This window comes from Pyrus communis, chromosome 17, assembly GCF_041283825.1.
Source record: "Pyrus communis isolate YQ-2024b chromosome 17, ASM4128382v1, whole genome shotgun sequence".
In the NCBI taxonomy this organism is placed as follows: Eukaryota; Viridiplantae; Streptophyta; class Magnoliopsida; order Rosales; family Rosaceae; genus Pyrus; species Pyrus communis.
The window spans coordinates 24496386-24519536 of NC_142581.1; the positions used below are offsets into that span (position 1 = coordinate 24496386).

Here is a 23151-nt window from a genome sequence, read left to right on the forward strand (position 1 = left end):
AGTTTAAACAAAAATCCACTTATATATATTTAGGGTGGTACTATCTACACTCTTTTTTACCTTTTAAACACATCTCTCAATTTCTGACCGTCGAATCAAATGAATTGGACAAGATCAATTGACATAAATTAACAAGGAGTGTGGGAGATGAAAATAGGCATGTGGATATCACCACACTGTATTTAAACATTCTATATAAATCTAAGGAGCTGTTTGATAACTATTTCATTTTCAATTTTTTTATTTTTGGTTTTTACATTTTGGGTTTTAGTTTAAAAAAAATTAAAAACTGAAAACGAAATGATTATCAAACAGCTCTAAAGTTCAAATAAACTATTACAAGTTTATTACCAAACATGCCCACAATTGTTGGCCTTGCTGTTAGGGCTGATTTGGTACTACTGTGCTTTGAAAAAAAACTGCTTCTGCTGTGCTGTGAGAATAAGCATATGTGAAATAAAGCAACAGAGTGTTTGGTAAACGTTTTTGTAAAAGTGCTTTTGGAAAAGAAAAAAAGCAGTATGATAGTATTTGGTAAACTTTTATGTAAAACAGCTATGATTGTGTGAAATGACCAAAAAGGTATAATACTAGATGTGCTATGACAAGCCACGACGTCGTTCGCTGTCAACCTCTTCACCTTCGTCCTTCTATCCCTCCTCATCTTCTCCTTCCGCACGGTCGTCAAAAAAGGGACCCACCTCCTCACTTCCTTCGTCAACCATGACCCTTATCTCAAATCCCTCCTTTCCTGCCTCGACCTCGTTGGCGCCGGCAATACCAACCACCGTTTTCCCAGATCTCCAGCCAAGTCCCCTTCTTCGATCTCTCTCCGTCGCCGACACCGCGCATTTCTTCACCTCACCCATGTCGGAACCTTAGACGATGATTTCTTCTTCGGCAATGACGACGACGCTCGCTCCCTCTTTGTCCCCAATTGGATCGCCCCAATCCTCATTTTCTCCTCCTCATCTCCCTCCACCTCCAAATTAGGGTTTAATGGAACTTACGGGACTAGGGTTTCTGAAATTGTGCACTCCAGCCTCACGTTCAAGGCTGAGAAATTCACCATTTCTGATGACAGAGCTAGAGGCAGAGATGGTGACGGAGAAAGCAATGAAAGGGAGGAGAAAGGTGGCGATGAAGAAATGGACAATCGGGTTGTCGATTTGCAATTCTTGATCAACGGATTAGAGTTGGGTCGCCGGGACGTGGCGACGTTGTTCTTCCTCCTGAAAGTGTGAGGAATTAGGAGAAACTTTGAAAATAAGCCACTTTTTGAAGCTGCTTTTTGCATCTTCCACTTTTTAGCTTTTTTTTTCATCTGAAACTTTGAAAAAAAGCTGGTTTGTGGTGTTTACCAAACACCAAAAACTCTCTCAGTTTTTTTCATACCAACTTTTTTTAAAATCACCTAAATCCCAAACCATACCTTAACAAGGCAACCACTACTTCTACTACTGATGTAGTGGTCAGCATAAAAAAGATGACCGTCTCAAACATTAAGATGTCAATGAAGGGAAACAAACCTTACGTATATACTTTATCATCGACTTCGTGTCACTCAAATTGGAAGTTCCCAACCAGTTTTGTTTGTGCGTCCTCGATAAGAGGTCTACAACGCCATCTAATTGGGGCTGGCACTGATGGTGACAAGAAGTAGGAAGAAGCGGTTCCACACAGAGAAAACAAAAGACAAGTAGTGTAACCATTTGATTTCAACAACTACATCATCCAAGCCGTCCTAGAGCTGCTTAATGGTGCCTCAATGTGCCAGTGCTACTGTTTCACTACAGTAGCCCTTCCATTTGGGCTGCTGGGCTGCTGGGCTGCATATTGTAGGGGTCACGAGAAATTTTAGCCAGAAGTTGGCGGGCTGGCTATTTGTGGCCTGTCCTTGTGCAAGGTTTAGCTTGATTCATTTCGGCTACTGTTTTTGTCAATTTTAAAGTTAAAAGGGACATATAGAGCGGCGGAGCGAGTATGAAGTCATTAGTTGTCTATGATCTCAATAACTTCAAAAATCTATGTATATTTGTATGTGTATTGTATTTAACCCTATAAACAGTAAGACAAACTAAGTTACAACATCCTTTTCCTACTATTTCATCTATTTTTCTTTTTTTATAATCCATGTCTTCTTTTTATCTATTCTTGTGTAGGACTCTATTGTGCGCACAAAATACTCAATGAAATGCCCAACAAGTCTTGACAGTTTTCAACATTATTTTACTGTTTCATGTAGTCATCCTTAACAAGCCTTTACATATCAGGTTGTGGATATGTACATATGTTTGTATAAACCTTCATTAGATGTTGACGGTAAGTATTTTTGGTAGACATCATGATTCCATTATTTAAAAATTCTGATTCTGCCACTTAATATAGACTCCTTAGCTGGAGGTGACCTGGGTCAATTGCCCAAATATATATATTTCATTTATTTTTTGTAAAGTAAAAAAAAAAGTTTAAATGGTCTACATGACGATTGTTAAATGGATTGATCTTAACCTTGGGCCAGCGTCAACGTAAGCCGAACCCAACAGCAATTGTCCTGCAGTCTGTGCTCATTTCAATTGACTCTTAGTTCAACTCAGAAGCACATAGAGTGGTCAAATATGAATTATTTCAAGCTCTATGATTTCATGCTATGGCAAATTTGGGGACACTGTGGATCGGTCCATTCATATTATGAATTGATGATTATGATGGGTCCATTTCAAATAGGACTAACAATCTATTAACCCGATGTGCCCACTTCACATTATTTTTCAAATATCCAACCGTCTATCGATCTTTTATAAAGCAAGAATGGTGGAGGGGGAATCAAAGTTAGAAGCTTTGGGAACTTGGGTGCAAGAGTGAATCCTCTTGCAAAAAAATTTGGAGTCTCATTTATATTCAGGTCTCATTTTATGTCATTATAAAAATTGTTAGTCCAATGAGAAATCATTTACCAATTTAGAAATACGATATTCTTCAAATTCTTTGGCCAAATAGGCGTCTCAATGATTTTTTATCTGCCTAATTTAAACAAAAATAAAAAAGAGTAATGTTAAGGAAGTTAAACTTTTGCATTATTAGTTTACCACATGATGCATTAAATGATGCATATAACTAACATTCAATGAGATAGACTCGTTAATTAACACAATGTTTACACATCACTTGCAATCAAGTTGTACAACAATGTGCAAAATATGATTTTCTCTAACATTTTAAAAAGAAAATTTACAATGGTGTGTGCAATTCACTCACCTCTTTTTACTTCATACACATCCACGTAATTTGTAGTCATCGGATCGACTGAATTTAGAAGATCAAATGATATAAATTAACAAGAAATGTATTAGAAGTAAAAATAGATGTATAAATAGCTATATCATTTCCAATTTCTGATTTTTATTCCTCTTTTTGCATTTTTTTTTTCCCCATTTGTTTTTGGTCAGACTGTTCTTTAGAATTCATGATGGTAGTGGTTTTGAGGTCATGATTTCTAAGGTCTTATCCAAGCTTTTGTGTCAGTTGCATCACGCTTGCACTTTATGCATTGTAGGTTTATATTTTCTTAAAAAGACTTCTAGCTTTGCACACAGTCAGCACTTTTCCAACTCGTACGACAAGAAAAGAAAAAAAGAACGATACATTTTTCCGATCTTTGATTTGAATATTTTATTTTAGTGATGAGATTCAAGTATTTTAAGGTCTCGTTTGATAGTTCGGATTGTATTAAATATTTCAGTTTGATAAAATAAATAATCATCGGATAGTACTGATTAAATTAGTTCGACGTTTGGTGCTGTGTCGAATTAATCTGTGCATCGGATAATATGTCGGACCATAGTCGACCCCGGCCATCTGTTGATTGTCGTCCATCCCTTTTCTATCCAATGCTTTATACCGCGTGCCAAACGAGACCTAAGAATGTTGATTTGCTCATCCTTTGTGGTTTCATATATACTGCCTCTGCAAATGCATGATACACAAGCATTCTGAAGGTGGTTGTAAGTTTTTGCTCTGGAAGAAGCCTCAACTTATTACAACCATGGGGTTATGCACGAAATATGAGTCGTAATTGCAAACATCATGCATGATTTTTTTTAACAGATGAGATTGCATTATATATCAAGCTCGAAATTTGTTAGCGGGGTTCACACAATTAGGGGTAAAGTAATCCAAAAGATTTCCCCCCGGTGTGTTTAAGCCTGTCGAAGTTCGGTGTACGACTGATACACGAATCATCACTTTGTTGTTGGCTTTTTTCATCAAGCATACCCACATCTAAACCAACTTGGGTGTTGTGTGCCTCTCTTTCTCCATTCTTTTTCACAACGCATGCGCCTTTGTTCTTCATTTTCTTGCCTAGCTCTCTCCAACAACTTGTTAAAGTAAGACATTGAAGATAACATTAATTTTATGAAAATTGAGGCTCTCTCTATTAAGAGTATCAATCCCACATCGAGAAAAGATGAGACCTTACATGTGCTTATAAGGACTATTCTTTATACTGTCAATTGGTTTTATGGTGGAACATTAACTTCTTCATGGTATTAGAGCAGGTTGTTCCATGTGTGACGCCCAATGGCCACACGCGCTCCACATGCTAGGCTTGAAAATTTGTCGCACTTAAGGTAGGGTGTTGAGAGTATCATGCGTCAGGAAAAGATGGGATATTACACGTGCTTATAAGTAATTGAGTTATTCCTCATATTGTCAGTTGATCTTATGGTGAAATCTTAACTTCTTCACTTTCTAACAACCTGCTAAAGTAAGACATTGAAGATAACACTAATTTTATGAAAACTAAGAGTTTAGGGGCATGGAGAGGACAAAGATGATTAGTGTGAGTTGGTGAAATTGGTATCCTGACATTTATGGGCAATTCAGAGATGAGGCTGAAGATAACATAAAGAGATGTTGCACGACGAGAGCAACCAAAATCCATGGACACGTTACGGGATGGGAGCAACTGAACTTTACTCGAAAACCTTAACAAAATTTATGATAGATATGGACAAGTGACATAAACATGGCTTTTGTGTCATGTTTCTTATGTTCATTTCGTGACATACTCAATATCTCAATGGGTTGTCTTATGTAACACTCGTTAAAATGAATGATAATATAACCCGACTCGAACTCGACCCGCTAACATTAACGAGTATTATGACAAGATCCGTTAAAGAAAATATATTTTACTTTCATACATAAACAAACAAAAAAAATTACTACTAGATTAGTATCCATATAACACATTATCGCATAAATATTACTTCAAAACATAAAAACACATTTGTCTTTCATGTATTACATAACCCAAAATAGGAGCCTAATGAAAAAAACTTTAGTACATTACTACAAAAATATCTTTTAAATGCAAAATGATGGGAATTTTTTTTCAAGGTTATGGAGCTTTTCTCAAAAGTCAGAACCTTGCCAATGAGACTCAAAACTTGCACTTTGTTTTTTTACCACAAAGCCCTTCAATTTTCATCAATTGCCGAGCGAAATGATATTGGAACTTTAGCTTAATATATTATCTTCAAGGGTTATATAGATGGTGTTTTTAGTAATGTATTCCACATTAGCACTATCCTTCACATAAACTAAGCATAGAAAAATCAAACGTTTATAAACTATTCAAATTATGAATAGTTTACCAAAAATAATTATGAAAATAAATAAAACAATAGCACTATATTATATGAAAGATATATATTATAGTGTACCATGGATGGTGTCAAATTTCAGAGTTGATCCTTTCACGAAAGTTGTAAAACTTGCATTACGAGCGATTGCATAATTTTTTTTTATTTTTTACATTTTTCACACTTCTACATAAATTATTATGAATTTTTGTTACTAGTGCACTCAAACAAAAAACACTATTCATGAGGATTTTGAAAATCTAAATGACGATGTAACCATCTTAAGCGTAGGTGATGCAATCATGAGCATTTATATATTTTTTTTCCTTCACCTTTTTCACACTTGTACATTAATTATTATGAATTTTTATTTATTTTGAACTCCCTCTAAGAACAATGTTCATGAGGGTTTGTAGGGTTTTAAAAATTCAAACGACGACGTACCACTCAAAGCGTAAAAAATGCGATCGCGAGTATTTGCATATTTTTTTTATATTTTTTATACTTGTAAATTAATTATTATGAATTTTTAATGTGCTTTTGTATTTTTAAATTGCTTTGTTACATTTAAAGTGCTGGAATTTTCAATCTCACTTATGTGAGATTAAATACTATGGGTATTATATTAACTAGTAAGTTTTTTTAGTAATATAAATTATCAAACTAATTTTCTTAACCGTTTCAACGGGTTACCTGCAGGTAAATCTGTTAAGAACAAATTCTTAACAGATGACTCAATAACGATCTCAATTAATTAACGTGTTAACCCAAAAACTGTTATGTCGTGTGTTTTCGTGTCGAATTATCAAATCATAAAAGAAATTGTGAAGTCTAAAATGACATAATCTTACAACCTATTCTAAATTAATTTCAATAATTGTTAAACAATTGAATCATCCACCAAAAATGGTGAAATGTTACGACAGCCATGTGACAAATCTGGGGAGTGCAAAATGCATATAACGTACTGAGGAAGTGGAAGCCGAAGGACGCACGTCTGTCGTTTATTTTAGTTGTGAGAATACATATTTGTGTGGTTGAACTCTTGCAAAATAAAGATGGTAAAGGAACTAGAAAAGTTGTTAGATATCATTGTCAAAACCTTGAAAAGGTGTGCGCGAAAGAGGTAGCCTCGACAGTCACCTCTCTATCAAACCATGACTCTAATCATATAGATTCATAGCTAATTTACCTAAAACTCTTATAATAGCATGTGCTTGACAAGTTACTCCTAAATAGTAAGAAGGATAGAGAGTTAGGACTACTCCAAGCATGAACTAGAATTTCTCTTAAAACATTTTGTGGTCGGTTCAAGTTGTATAAACAAATATTACTAACCGTCTATCTATTTTTTTACAATTTATTGACTAAACAACACTTGTTTTGATTGATATTTTTGCATAAATAACTTTTACACAAGGATTTACAATATTAATAGTTTCGGTTATAAGCACGAAGTTTTGTTAATCAATCACATAGCGTTTTGAGGAGAAATTTAAGTAACCAAACATTGTTATAAAGGAGTTGAGTTTGGTTGGGACCTGCTATTGTTATACGGGAAGAGATCCCATCCAGATATATCCCACCAAATTCTAAGGATCTGGAGATCCAAACCCTTAAAATTTAATCCAACGGTTACAATTATTATAACTTTTAGAGGTCTCCTGTTTGTAGCCGTTGGATTAAATTTTAAAAATTCCGATCTCTTAATCCTTAGAATTTGGTGGGAGAGATCTGGATAGGATCTCTTCCCTTGTTATACTGGTTAGTGGGGGTGAGATTTCTAATCTCCTCCTTTACACATTCATCAACACCCGTCTCTCTCTCTCTCTCTCTCTCTCTCCTCTCTCTCTCTCTCCTCTCTCTCTGGACCAAGCTAGGAACTAATCTCCTCATATTCCAGTTTCAATTTGCAGAATTTTGTTTTTCTACTTTGGACCCCTAAGTTCTCATGTGATTCTCTTTATTATTTCCCTTTTTCTTGATGGATATATTATATAATTCATACCCAATAAATACTAGCTACAACTCGGGTTGTTGCTTAAATTTTCCATTTTAATTCATTTTCTGTTTTCTTTCTCTTTAAATTCCGTAGTTCTGTGCCCACAGAAAAACTCACCCACCAATAGTCTCTCTGCACACCCGTCATCAGTGTATCATTAATCGGATACACCACTTCAGCAGTGTGTGTATCGGACGCACACAAGAATCTCTCATTTTATGGACCAACGAAAAAGTTAGGTTCCTTATCTATCAACCCGGAGGATCAAAAGTGGTGTAAAATTTCGGTGCCTGCAGCCTGTGAAGTGTGTATTTTTGTAGCGTCTATTGGGGTTTGGAATCTGGTCTGGTGAGTTTTCGGGATTAGCAGCAGCAGCAGCAGAAAGTATCAGAATTGTGACAGCAACGGCCACAGACGCAACCAAAACAATTAGCAGAAAATAATACCGAAAAAAAAATAAAAAGGAGAGAATAATATGGGAATGGAGGGTTGTGGGGGAGAGATTGTGGAAGTCCAAGGCGGCCACATTGTTCGATCCACCGGACGCAAAGACCGTCACAGCAAGATTTACACCGCCAAAGGCCCCAGAGACCGCCGTGTCCGGTTGTCCGCCCACACTGCCATCCAATTCTATGATGTTCAAGACCGCCTCGGATATGATAGACCCAGTAAAGCCGTGGACTGGCTCATCAAGAAGGCCAAATCTTCCATTGACAAGCTCGTTGAGCTTCCACCTTGGCATCCTATCACTACTAGTAACCATGCTGCCGAAGCTGATGATCCGTTTCGGTCATCAAATCCAAATCCAAATGATATGGCAATTGCCGCAGCTGAGCAGCAATCAGAGTCCTCCTCCAGCTACAACTTTAACTTTGAGCTCCCAAGGCAAAGGCAATCAGACAACGATTCGAACTTCAACATTCCGCCATCTCTAGACTCAGACAACATAGCTGACACCATGAAGTCCTTCTTACCCACAAACACTAGTAGCAACGCCGCTGCTGCTTCCTCCGTTGACGATTTCCGTAGTTACCCAACCGATCCCCATCTAATTTCAGCAACTACCCAAGACCTTGGCCTCTCTCTCCACTCTTTCCAAGACCAAGGCCTAAACATTCATCACAATCACACTCACTCTCACACTCAGCAGCCCTCTCAAGCCCTTTTCGCCGCCGCAGCGGTAACTGGATTTGACTCCTCCAGTTATCAGAGAATGGTGGCATGGAGCAATGAAAACAGAGGACTCGATGGGGGCTTTGTATTCAACTCACACTCTCACTCGTATGCTCAGCCCCAGCCTCACAATCATGGGGGTGATGGGAATCATGGGAGTACCCTTCAGTCCAGTTTTACGCCATCAGTTTCCACTCGCGCTTGGCAGCAGCAGCACTCTTCAATCTTTGGCACCTGCTTCGGCACCTCTGATGGCACCTCGCCTGCCTTCTGCATTCAAGGCGAGGAGGCTGAGAATGGTGTTATTTCAGATCGACCGTCTTCCACTTCCTCTCTGAATTCAACCCGCCAGCTTTGACATGATCCATCTTCATTTTCTACTAGGTAAGCCATTCCTTTGAGTTTCCAAATTTTGACATTCAGTTTAGTTTTTTGTTTCAGTTACCAAACGAGTTTTCAGTTTTCAGTTTTATCAAACGGCCCCATATCAAATTCAAACTGTTGGCTGAATTATTCATACAGTTTCTTCTGTTTGCTACTTTAATTAGTTACTAAGCTTGTTGGCAGAAAAGTAATAACATCACATTGTTTTTCATTTTTGTGTAGATTTTGCAGATTCTACGTAGTTAAGAAAGATTAAGTCCAACTGAATGGTCGGCCGAGGAAAAGAAATGGAAAGAAAAGAAACTGGTTTGAGTTTCAAACATTCTTTTCTTCTTTGTTTATTTAAGGTGGGCAGATTCGTTTGGCTCAATTTTTTTTTCTTTATATTATGTTTTCGATTGCTTGTAGTAAATGTGACGCATGGTTAACGAGGATGTTTCCGTACGTCATGGTTATGTTACTGCTTATGATTCAGTAGAAATGCCCCTTTACTTTAATTTGGTTCAACTGTTCTATAACAGCAAAGTTGTTTCGTTCTTTTCTCGGTATTTTTCCATATCAAGGGAAGCACTAGTTAGTCAATGGCTTGCTTCATCCTCATCTGTTGTGGAAACTGGAAACGAGCTTCCTTCCATAACCAAGCTAAGTACAATTTATGTACGTAATACGTACACATCTACGTACATACATGGAGTATTTGATTTTTTGTAATCTTTCAATGAATTATTAGCACTTGAACCTTCACGTACGAGTCCCTCGAGCAATACTTGAACCTCCTCGAGTTTGCTCGATCCCCATCAAACTGTTGAAATTCCAACACTAACAAACAGGGACTGCAGTTCTTAACACTAAATTTGTAGTTAGATATGCATGCTCAAATTTCCCTTGAATGATCGATCTGTAACACATTGCTTTGCTATTCTCAGCCTATTAATTTAATACTTTTCAAATACCACCGGGGTTTGTTAGATCCAGTTCAATTTACCTTTTACATGACGAATGGCTGAAGTACTCAGCGCAAAAGAACGAAGAACAAAGTGTACGATGACACCGATGACAATTTATCTCGCCTGTTTTTTTTTTTTTTTTTTTTTTTTTTACATGGGTGGATCCTATGCCAATAAGTATATGCTTGTAAATGTTTTCATCTTTTGTTTTCAGCAAGAAAATGCTTGTCATATGTTACTGTCCAAAGCGAATTAAATGACAAAAAAGGTAATAGCATTTTCTAAAGAGAACATAATAGATTCGAAACTTTATTTGTTGGAGAATCAACTCAGTTCAGCACTCAACTAAAAGAATCCAATTTTGCTAAACACATTTTATGGTCAGAATTTTAGTCCAACCTTGAATTTCAATCCCATTTTGTTAGAGCAACCTGCAAGTGGTGGATTGTCTTCGTGGATACAGACTTTGTCCATAAGCACTGCATCTTGGGTTGGAATACTTCCTCCTTAAGAAAATTAAGATAAATTTAGTATAAGTTATTTTGTAGTTTGTCAAAAATTAGAGCAACCCAATTTTTTTCTGTGGAAAAAGGAAAGAATAATCAAAGAACACAATGTTTTATACACGGTTCGGTAAAGAGGCCTACGTATTTCTTATTCATAAGAACAACTTGAGAGCTCCCACAAATTTATATTAGGTACAACAGCTAGCTAACTAGCTAGCTACCTAATTTAATGTAAACAACTTCAAACAGACGTCGCGCCAGCTTCCAAAGAGACTCCATACCTCTCATCTTTCCAGTAATATCCAACCGAGAAATAAACACTAGAGTAATTTCAACACTCCCTATAAAACTGAAGCGAAGATGTCATTCGAGCCAAGCTTGGATAATATTTCTTGAAGTCTATTTGACAGCAAACCTTTGGTGAAAACATCAGCAGGGTTTTCATTGTTGAAAATTTTGAGTAAAAATTTTATCGTCCCACATTTGTCATTTTCAAAAGGGTTCCTCACTTTATAAGGCATTGTTCTTTATAAAAAGTGATTGAAGTGATAGGCCTTAGAGACTAAAATTGGGCTCACTCTTGAGGTTGAGCTTTGGAATGTACTAATTAATATATAATTAATTATCAAAAGATGAGTCTTATGCCTTGGGGTTCTAATAATTAAATTAATTAATTATTTTCGGATTTAAATAATTATTTTTAATTAATTTCGAATTTAATTAATTAATTATTTTTTTACCAACAGACTTATCTTTTCATATGAAGTCTGAATTGTGAAAAAACGCAGAAAGAAAACACCCCTCTCAGAAGATGTCTCCCAACAAATGCATCCCTTCCTCATACCTGTTGCGAACAGGCATAATCATATTATATATACATCTATCTGCATGTCATTTAGAATACAGAAAAAAACAATTTTTCTTCTATAATTCAAAACATCCTTACTGAGAGAACCACATGGAAATTCGCCATAAGTCAATTTTTCCAGTGCTAGAATTTTGACTTGATCGTTGAATTCTGGTGAAGCAGACGTCCGTAGAACTACAAGCACTAAGTAGGGACGAAATTTCTGTTTTAAGGACATTACGGTATGCAAGTCTCGATCTTCCATATTTCTGTTCAATATTATTTTGTTATTCATACTTTTTTAATTTCCTATTCGCATTTATTATTTATTAGCATATATAATTTTATCATAGATTGTTGACTTATATCTAACATTTCATTTCATTGGTAGCAAACCGAGTAGTAACATTCCGTTTTTTGCTCTTCCAAGTTACTAAATTTCCTCCAACGAAAGTCCAATATCCGGTTGTTGATTTTCTATCAACTTTACATCCAGCCCAACTTGCATTAGTATATCCAACAATTTGTGTGTGATTATTCTTCTTCATTAAAAACCCCTCTTCCTGGAGATCCCTTTAAATATTGAAAGGTTTTGATACGCTGCTTGCATATGGCTTGTTCTTGATTGACCATGCTTACTGCATAACTGCTATTAGGTCGTGTTAGTGAGACAAATCAACCAACCGACCAGTCTTTGGTACTGCCCAAGCCAATATCAGATAATAAGTCTCCATCCAACCCAAGCTTCTTACTGCCATCAATTAGAACTGGTCCTGAGCCAAGCTTCCCAGTTTCTTATGGTAGGTCTAGCACTTATTTTCTTTGATTCAGAAATAAATCCTTGTTTAAGCAATCTCAATTCCAGGAAAGTATTTCAGAAACTCCGAATCTTTAATACAAAACTTCTTGTGTTGAAAGTACTTGAGATGTTCTATCAACATTTATCCCACTATTGTACATGAAACTTTTCTCTTAACAAAGAATGAAGAATCAACATTACTCCTTTTGAACCCTATATTTATGAGTGTTTAATTAAGTTGTATGAGTGTTTAATTAAGTTGCGCATACCAAGCTCATGGTTACTGCTTGATTTCCTAAAGAACTTTGTTTAACTTGCAAATCACACCTTGAAATTCTTGTGGATGTTCAGGCGGGAGATTCTTGTAAACCTCCACAAAAATTCACTTTTAACATCCATTTAAAATAGTGGCCAATCATGATTGACACCAATAGACAACGTGAACATGATCCCACTACATTTAACATCGGTGCATTTCAAGAATTTAACAAAATGTTAACTATTGGATTAATCTAATGACTTGTATCAATCCATGTAAGCAAAATTATGTTGCACCATTTGCAAAATATCCTATTAACCAACAAAATAGTCCGTCGGGCATCATTATGCTAAAAATAATTAAGGGTGATTTTGTGAAAAATCATAAAAAGTTACAATATTAACAATAAATCAACAATATTTATGTTAATTATAAATAGGTCAATCATGTATTGTGATATTTAAATGCATTTAAAATAAACAAAAATTATAAAAAATACCACTGCAACTGACACCCACTTCAACTAACACTCCATTTCTCATAGTTTTATATTTGGAACAAGTCAATATGGATCAGACATTGCAATGCAGTGTCTGTTTCCTAATTCTATTTTTTACATTTGGATTTAGACACTGCATTGCAGCGTCCATGTACTGGTTTTGTTATTCCATCACTCACACGCCTCCTACATGTTCCTTTGTACATTTGGATTCAGGCACTGCAATGCAGTGTCCTGGTTCTGTTTTTCACTTTTGGATTCAGACGCTGTGTTGCAGTGTCCATTTTTTGGTTTTATTTTTTCCATCACTCACACGTCTCCTACACTTCACACCTCACGTGACTCCTGATTTTTACATTTAGATTCAAACATTGTAATGCAGTGTCTGTTTTCTAACTCTGTTTTTTAAATTTAGATTCAGACACTGTAATCTGCGTTTCCTAATTCTGTTTTTTTTTTTTTCATTTGCATTAGGACACTGTAATATAGTGTTCGTTTCCTGGTTCTGTTTTTTACATTTTGATTCAAACACTACAATGCAGTGTCTGTTTCCTGGTTCCTTTTTTTTTTTAGTTAAGTAGACTCCTCCATGTAAACGAGGGGCGAGAGAGTGATAAAATATACATGTTCTAACTATTTATATCATCTCAAGATCAATTCTATATGAATAGAAACCCAACGGCTGAAGTCTCTTCCCCCCTCAACTCCTATTTATCCTTTGCACCCCCACACCCCTCCATTGTTAACAAAACCCAAATTCAATTGCAAGTCATCTGTTCTTTAAGTCTAATTTCTTTGTTCACTATCCCTTATTATTTTAGCTTTTTATTTGTCATCTCTTTCTTAGTCTTCATCTTTGAGATTTCTCTCTCCATAATTCTTCCATAATTATGAAGAAAAAAAAGATCTCTGCAAAAAAGACATTGGTTTGCATGACCCCTCTCTTTGTTGTTTCATTAACATCAACTGAGATTTTAAAGTCAAGGGACTTGCAATTGAGGGATGTGGCGGTGGTGGGGCTGATTTTGGAGAGGGTAAGGTAAGGGACCTGCAATCGGTGGTTATGGGTTGGGTGGGTTGTGGCGGTGTTGGGGCTGATTTTGAGGTGGGGTTGAATTTAATTTGAAGTTTAGGGAGTTGGTGGTTTGAGGTTGAGAGCTTCAAAATGAGAAAGAAAAAGAAGAGTTTAGGGGAAAAAATGAAGGATAAGAGATTTTGACCGTTTTATTTGTATCAATGGATGAGATCCATCGATCTTGAGGATCTCCACAAAATTGATCTAAAGAAGATCTAAATTCATATTTATAATAGCTTAAGCATACATATATATGACATTTATAGAGAGAGATAAGGATAAAATAGTCAAATTCTAACTATTTATAGTGACGTAAAGCCTATGTGGCATTCATCATTGACCTATGCCTAATTAATAAAAATATATCATTGATTAAGTCCAAAACAAAAATGTGTCATTGATATATGGCTTAATAGTAAAGTTTTTATTGACTTTTAGCTAAATTACCTAATAATTAAACAATATGGTGAACTTATACCGATGGAAATTTCGTCAGGTAAAATTATTGTGCATGGCTAATCAGGTATAAAATTAAAAAATAGTTAAAATAATAAGGCTTTTTAAATTACCATTCAAGAAGCCTTCTATTATCCTCGATTTGGAAGAACATTATTGAGCTTTAAGGATATTTGAGATAACAGTTATCATGTCTAAACCACATAAGAGAAAGGAGGGGATTATCTTTGCATAACTTCCTATAAACATAGACAGAAGCGTATTCTAGAAAAGATGAAGTTTTTGCTAAATGGGTTGTACTCGATGACCATTCTAGTCGTTGAAGTATATAGCGTGGCTGGCCGTACCTTTATGGGCTCACCATCCTCATTATCTAAGGATGTCAATAGTTTAGTTTAGGGACGAAAATGCTATATCCATTCCCATAACCAACAAACATTTATAATTACAAATTAACCATCGGGGATTATCCATAACCATACCCATCAGGTAACGGATTCCTCATCGGTTAATAGTTACATCCATCTTAGTCAATACCAAAAATATATATTCGTTTAATTGACGCATTATAAGATGATAGAACTAATTTCGTCATTCTAATATAATAAATACATTGATGATGCTGGCTAATTTTTGATCTCTCCATAAGCACCATTGTATTCTTATTGGTTTTGATTCAAAATTTTTGAACTTTCCTGCAAAATGCAACTTTTGCAATTCTCATATAAATATATATAAATATATATATATATATTTATTTATTTATTATATAAAAATTATACTATATATATATATATATATATAAAATATGTATTATTCAGGCCGGATTCGGGGACGAATATGGATTGGTGACCTCTATAACCATATCTGAAAACATAATCGAATAATATTTTCAGTTTTTCCCCATATCCGAAATATAACCGAATTTTCATCCCTAAATCCGTTCCACTTGGACGGTTATTGTGTTTAACGATTTGAATGGCCATCTCTATGATTATTCTATAAAGTCGATTCGACTGGATAATGTTGAAAAGTTAACGTCGAAAACCTTCGACGAGTTTTGCATGTCTCAGGATATTGAAGTTGAACATGGGGAAGCATATGCTCACACCCAGAATGTCACGCAAAAGCATTCATTAAGCGTCTTCGAATGATTGCAATGTCTTTGGTCATATGCACCAAGCTACATATTTTTTCATTACAGTTGATTACTAGGTACGACTTGATGTCTTGCACTTAGAAAAAAGTGTACGTACCAAAAGGGCTCACAAAGAAGGATAAGAATTTATGTCGATTATGATTCTCCTTCAATTAGTCGTTACTTAAAAACATTGATAGGCAATCTCTTTGCCGCTCGATTTACGGATTATCACTTTGATGAGACAGTCTTTTCACCTTTAAGTGGATATAAGAACTTCAAATATGTAGAACAGCCAAATTAGTGTGGATGGCACCCACTTTGTTTCATCTTGATCCCTGAACTGCCCAGTCTGTGGCTGAAGTGCGAAAAATTCTAGATTTAAAGAGAGTAGTACAAAGCATGCTAGACATTTTTCCTGATCTAGCAAAATGACGAGATCATATATACTCATTGAAAACATGCATGCAAGGATAGACATGCCTAATGGATGTCAAGTTAACACCCCAGACGAAGGTGTCATCCATATAGGACGATTGGTGATGCATTTGCAATTGCTGAAGCTATTGAGATTCTGAGTAACGATGGCATCGAACCTCGTTCGATTAATGAATGCCAAAACCAATTGGCCAAAATAAAAGGAAGCAATCCAAATTGAACTTGATTCCTTAGCGAAGTGTAAAGTGTTTGGACTTATAGCTCAAGCATTACACGGTGTGAAGCCAGTTGGCTACATTGGGTGCTCGTAAGGAAACGTAATGAGATTAATGAAATAGTGCATTACAAAGCACGCGTCGTGGCACAGGGCTCCACTAGACGTTTTAGAATTTATACGAGGAGTCTTATTCCCCCGAATGGGCGTCATAACGTTTTGCTACCTTATCAGTCTGGTAGCTTCCGAAATACTGAATATACAACTCATAGATGTGGTCACAATGTATCTATATGGGAACCAAGATACAAATATTTATATGAAAGTTCCTAAAGAACTTCTATTGACTAGTTCAAATAGTTCTCGACCATGAAACTCTCTCTATCTCTATAAGATTGAGACATTTTCTTTACGAGTTAAAGCAATCTTGATGGATGTGGATAATTGTCTTATTGATTATTTGATTAGTTAAGAATTTGAGAATAACAAGTTATCCTTTTACGTGTGGTTATTTACCTAACAGCACCATTGCGTGTTCTCAAACTGGTGTCTTTTATCGTTAGAGACACAGCAATATCATGGAGATTAACAAAAAAGAATTTAGTTGTGATGCCTTTAAATCACGCTGAGATTGTAGCCCTACACGAAGCAACGTGTGAATGCTTTTGGTGGAGATGCGTGACAGACTTCATAAGAAGTTCCTGTGGTTTTTCTTTCATCGTTGATGTCGCTACAACGATCCATGAAGACAATATCGCATGTATCGATCAAATTAAGAAATGATACATCAAACGTGACAATACCAAGCATATTGCACTGAAGTTTGTCATTCTTCTATCATCAGCTACAAGAGCATCAGAAAATCGAAGTCAAGCAAATCTGATCCTAAGACAATCTTGCCGACCTTTTCATGAAGTCATTATCGAAGTCCACTTTCCAGAACCTTGTCAAAGGAATTGGAATGCGTAAAATTTCTGATTTGCATCGCTGATAGTTCTTAGGGAAGTATTATCGATCTCAGTTGAGTTTCCTAAAGTATACTTATGTAACCTTAATGTACCATTTTTCTCTACGATCAAAAGCATTTTTTCTACTGGGTTTTTTTCTAACCTAACGAGTTTTTTATGAGGCACCTACCCTTGGAAGATTACACCCGTGTATATTTTTTCATAGCTTAATGTACTTCTACCCCTCCCAATTGCCCAAGCAATTGGGTGATTGAATCCCCCAAACCCATAAAATCATCTCCACCCAACCCAACAAGTCAGGTTATAGGTGGGCCCAACACTACCAGATTAGGCAAACGTTGGGATTAGCCAAAGTAGGGACTTGATTTGGTGTGACGTGAGCCACGCTTAATTTTTTTTTGCGTCAGGCATGTGCATTACGCGCTCGCATGGTGGCATGTCAGGGAAAAAAAATTGTAGCGGCGCTTACGTTGCAGATCTTTTAAAACATGGGAAAATATGAATCGCTGGATTTCCAACTGTCCTATTAATTCAATTTTTTAGGAAAATTTAAAATAAGGAAAATGAATGTTGACCATGTGGCATAATTTGGTACGTTGAATTGAAATAATTTAATAGCCCATCTAAATTTGGCTAGCACAAAAATTTAAGGCAAAAAAAAAATCTGAAAAAATATTTAAATTTAATTTTAGATAATGACACATAACGTGACAGAATTGATTGCATATCTTATCTGAATTAAACCTAATATTATCTTTTTTATTAATTTAAAAAAAAAAAGTTCATTAAAGTCAATTGCTGGAGGCAATTCATTTACGGGGTGGAGATGTATTCATGAAAATATTATGCACTAAGGCAATAAATGCACATAGCCCAATAGCCTGGGCAATTATCGCTTGTAAGTGGTGGAATTGCTCTTCTGTACATTCTAAAGATGTCTAGCATTGACATACTGCATTAACTCACCTTTTTCTTCTTATACTATAGGTTTGTCCCACTCGGTGTAGCTAGTTTTTAGTGAGACTATCTTTCTTATATGCACCCCTATTGGCAGACTTGTAAATACAACCACTGTGTCTATCAAGATCTGATGACAACAACCATCATCTCCTAATCATGAAGACTTGATGCAACTACTTCTTAGGTTATGAATGTGATTGTGTAAAAGTAGGTATCTTAATAGGATTTGGAGATCAAATCTGTATGGCTTTGTATTACTTGTAAGGCGTCAATAAAGTTTATCATGGTTAGTATAAATAAAGGCTTAAGGCTAGAGAGCGAAACACAATTTTCACAAACTCCTGAGCCATTCTCTCTCTCTTTGTGCATCCCTCTCTCTCTCTCCGTTTTATAATTAGTTTAACAACAATAGAAAATAGTTATCAAACGATAACAATATATTATTTTGATTTGAATATTAATTATCCAACTAGTCCAATGGCGAACGTCGCATGCAAACATGCACAAAGTCAAATATGAACGAAGAATTACATATTAAAGTCTTATTAATTGAGGAATTAGATGAATGAGCACCATTTAACACAATAACTCTCATTTGTTGACTTAGAAAACTTCATCAAGTTGATGTCGACACTATCGTGTAAATATTCAACTTAATTTATGGGCAACATTTCTTCATACGAAAACACGGTGTTGGTCCACGATTTACGTTGCAGGCCACCCAATCCAACTATAATAGGGTTTGAAAATAAAAGGGAAGCCAATATTCTAGATTTCCAAGTTCCCAACACTGTCTGCCGATTATGAGTCTAACAAAATATAAGAAATACATTAATTTCAAAACTATATTATGATAAAGATAATGAATATGGTGGACCTTATAAATTTGAATATATGGTACGATACATTATAAGAAATGCTAATGAGAGAAATATAGGAAATACATGAATTTCAAAGCTAAAATATTATAAAGATAAGAAATATGGTGGACCTTATAAATTTGAATATATGGTACAATACATTTTCTTAAATGCTAATGAGACTCTCACAAGTTGAACTTTTTATAGGCTCTTTGTCATTACATGTTTTTGGCATAAGCTTTATGATGTTGACACGGAATTTCACATTCAACTATGAGGTGATAGAAAATTTGTAACATCTCACATCGCCCAGGGAAGTGATACTTATATGTATATTCTCATCCCTACCTAGCACGAGGCCTTTTGGGAGCTTACTGGCTTTGGGTTCCGTAGGAACTCCGAAGTTAAGCGAGAAGGGGGCTAGAGCAATCCCATGATGGGTGACCCACGGGAAAGTTGCTCGTGAGTTCTCAAAAACAAAACCGTGAGGGAATGGTAAGCCCAAAGCGGACAATATCATGTTACAATGGTGGAGCGGGCCCGGGAAGTGATCCGCCCCGGGTCGGGATGTGACAATTTGGTATCAGAGCCTAACCCTGACTGTGGTGTGCAGACGAGGACGTCGGGCCCCTAAGGGGGGTGGATTGTGACATCCCACATCGCCCAGCGGAATGATCCTTATATGTATATTCACATCCCTACCTAGCACGAGACCTTTTGGGAGCTCACTGGCTTCGGGTTCCGTAGGAACTTCGAAGTTAAGCGAGAAAGGGGCTAGAGCAATCCCATGATGGGTGACTCACTGGGAAGTTGCTCATGAGTTCTCAAAAACAAAACCGTGAGGGAATGGTAAGCCCAAAGCGGACAATATCATGCTACGGTGGTGGAGCGGGCCCGGGAAGTGATCCGCCCTGGACCGGGATGTGACAAAATTCATAAAGAGTTTCACTTTAAAAATCCTCTTAGCATTTCGCATACATTGTTTCAACTGTGTTTATATATATATATTTTTTTCTCAAGGGGCAAATAACAAAGGTCAAATTGAAATAAAATGGATTTAAAAATGATTTAGCATTACAAAATAGGTTAGTGCGTTTCACCCACCCATTTTTACTTCTCACACATTATCTTAGTTTTAGACCGTCGGATCAAATGAATTGAAGAAGATGAACGATAAAAAATTAACAAGGGTATATGACAGATTTAAATAAATGTGTGAATAACACTAGTGTACAAAATATCCTGAATAAATTGAATGAAGCGCTCGCTCCGTATGTACTTGAGCTCGAACTCATCGCCATGCTGTTCAAATTACTGTAAGTTAGAATAAAGCTTCTAATAAGTGAATGTATATTGAAATTCAAGTGTTATAGAATATTCATACGTGCATCACGTATTAGGATCATCTCAATCTCCACAACAAATGGATAGTAATCTTGGATTAAAATAATAATAATGCTAAAGAGATTAAATTTACAAATTAAATGATGTGTTCCCAATAGGAATGGACTATCAACGCTTAAATACTAAACCAATCACAAACTTCCATATTCTTTAGTTTTCAAAAGTTAGTCTTTAAATTTAGTCTTTTTTGCATTACCCTTACAAAAATGGATGATAATTAGAGAATTAACCAATCTTCTAAACTCATTTTGCGTGTGGATTATATGTAATTTCTTTTATTGATTGACATGTGTTAATAAACTTAACACTCATTAACTTTGATATCATATATTGAACATTTGTCAATCAATCATAGCGCCAATACAAAATGGAGGAGAAGATTTGATCCCATAGTCCCAAGGTAATTAATTTCTAAACAAAATGATGTTCTCTCCCACACATAAAACAAACAGATTTTCCTACCTTTTTTGTACGAAGGTGACAAACGAATATAAGAAAAATCATAAAAGTTGAATTTCCGAAGAGAAATTAATATAGAAAGAAAGAAATAAGTCAATAGTCAACGGTCGACGTTTTGAAAGATTAGGAGCAGTTACATTTGGTTTGTTTTGTTCCTCTTGTTCCTCTTGTTCTACCCATTTCTCAAATCACAAGTTCATACCGAAACCAAAACCAAGCAGAAGTTCTCCGACTCTGACTCTGTGCTTCAAACACATAAAATAAACTTTTGCGATCGGCTTCTCTTCTCGCTCACAAATCCATCCGGACTCTGGAGGAGGAGAAGCAGGGATTATGTCTTTCTTGTCTCCTACAATTCCGATGCGCCTCCTCCAAGATGACGAGACCGGTCAGTCACTCGTCCCTCGCAAAAACTCAAACGACTTGAACAGCAAGATCATGGTCATATCCATCATTTCATTATCCGTCGTTGTTTTGCTAGTAATCTTGCTTCATACCTACGCAAGGTGTGTCCTCCAACGCCAGGCGCTTCGCCGAGCTTCCATACGTCATCATTTGGGGTCAACCATGGCTCATGTCCACTCCATTATCGAGCTGCCCAAAATCGGACTCGAGCCCTCCGTCATTGCCGCCTTGCCCATGTTCGTGTTCAGACGTGCGGAGGGCCAAGATGGCGGGGATGACAACGCAATAGAGTGCGCTGTGTGTTTGAGCATGTTAGAGGATGAAGAAATGGCACGGTTGCTTCCAAATTGCAAGCACAGTTTCCATGCAGAGTGCATCGACAAGTGGCTAAATTCCCATACTACCTGCCCCATTTGCCGGACAGAGGCGAAGCCGGGTCTGCATCTCGAGCCACGAGAGGGTCCCGCGGCCGGGATGCCTACGGCTCCGCCGTTAGAGCATGTGAACTCTGTGTTGTCATCATCATGTATGGAAGGGACATCAGATGGTGCTCAATCCAGCTCAGCTGGTGCTAAAGTGAATGCTTCATCGGTTTCCAGGTTGAGTTCTTTCAGAAGAATGATTAGCAGGGACAGATCTTCAAGACGTATTCAATCTTTCGGACAAGAGGATGGTATAGAAGATTTAGAGAGGCAGTGAAGATTGAATCAGTTATGGATAATATATTACATAATTTTGCAATAAATACTTTGGTTTATTGTTAATTTTTTTTTATATTGATTATTAATATCATGATAGTGTTCTTATTGCTCTAGACGATTATAAACATACTTCGGTTTTTTTTTTTTTTTTTTTTGGGTTAAATAAACTTACTTTGGTTGAACTCAATAATTTGGTTCTGGTCGTTATGTGTTCCGAAGTTTTTGTGCAAGTTTAACATGGTCTGATGAAGACTTAATCGTGGTTAGTGGCCTAAACATTAGTTAGATATGACAATTGCAACCATTAAAGCACTCTCGAGCTCCAAAATAAAATTTGGGCAAGATTTTTAAAAGAGAAATACTAAGGAAATTTTCTAAAAGTATGACTTTTTATTGATTCTTTATCACTCATTTTTGCATAATGTTTTATAATATTAGCACGTGAATTGTGCCAAAAACATGAGGTGGCAAATAATTCATGGAGAGTTCTACTTTTGAAAGAATCCTCTTAGCATTTCTCTTTTAAAAAATTCAACACCAATCATACTCTCTATGCACCTAGCCGACAGTTTGCTGTCTCGACTCACATATCTCTTTTGTGTCTCTTTTCTAATTTTTTAACATGTATCCTTCAACTTAACTTTAATTTTAACATCTTAGTTTTTCATAAATTAAATAAAAAATATGAAAAATAAAATTTACAAAAAGTAGCAGTGAAAATAAACTCCGGACAACCACACTACCCATCACCGCCGTCGATCCTCTCACCATTCGCGAAACTTCATTTCCATTCTATCTCTCTGAGCCCTTTCTCTCTCCTCAAATTATGTAGAACAATTACTGTTAAGTAATTGAAATTTGGGATGCAGAAAAAGGTATCTGATATGTATCGATATGTGAAATCTGAAACGGCCGATATCTAAAACGATGCAAATGCCAAGATCTGAAATGACGGAAAGAGAGGAAAATGCAATACAGCTTCGCTATGCTTCGCTGACGAGAAGGGAAG

General features: G+C 36.2%; 1 protein-coding gene and 1 pseudogene across 2 annotated transcripts; both read left to right on the top strand.

The window, feature by feature from the left end:
• The first annotated feature begins 7455 nt into the window (after positions 1–7455).
• On the top strand, positions 7456–9704 carry LOC137708827 (transcription factor TCP4-like). The gene is made up of 2 exons (XM_068447984.2): positions 7456–9207; positions 9430–9704. Exon 1 carries the CDS (start codon positions 8126–8128, stop codon positions 9179–9181), a length of 1056 nt encoding a protein of 351 aa, XP_068304085.2. The 5' UTR covers positions 7456–8125; the 3' UTR covers positions 9182–9207; positions 9430–9704.
• An 11485-nt stretch (positions 9705–21189) lies between these two features.
• Positions 21190–22357, top strand: LOC137749177 (E3 ubiquitin-protein ligase ATL41 pseudogene; annotated as a pseudogene). The gene has a single exon (XR_015958363.1). The product of XR_015958363.1 is annotated as an E3 ubiquitin-protein ligase ATL41 pseudogene (transcript).
• Positions 22358–23151: the final 794 nt, after the last annotated feature.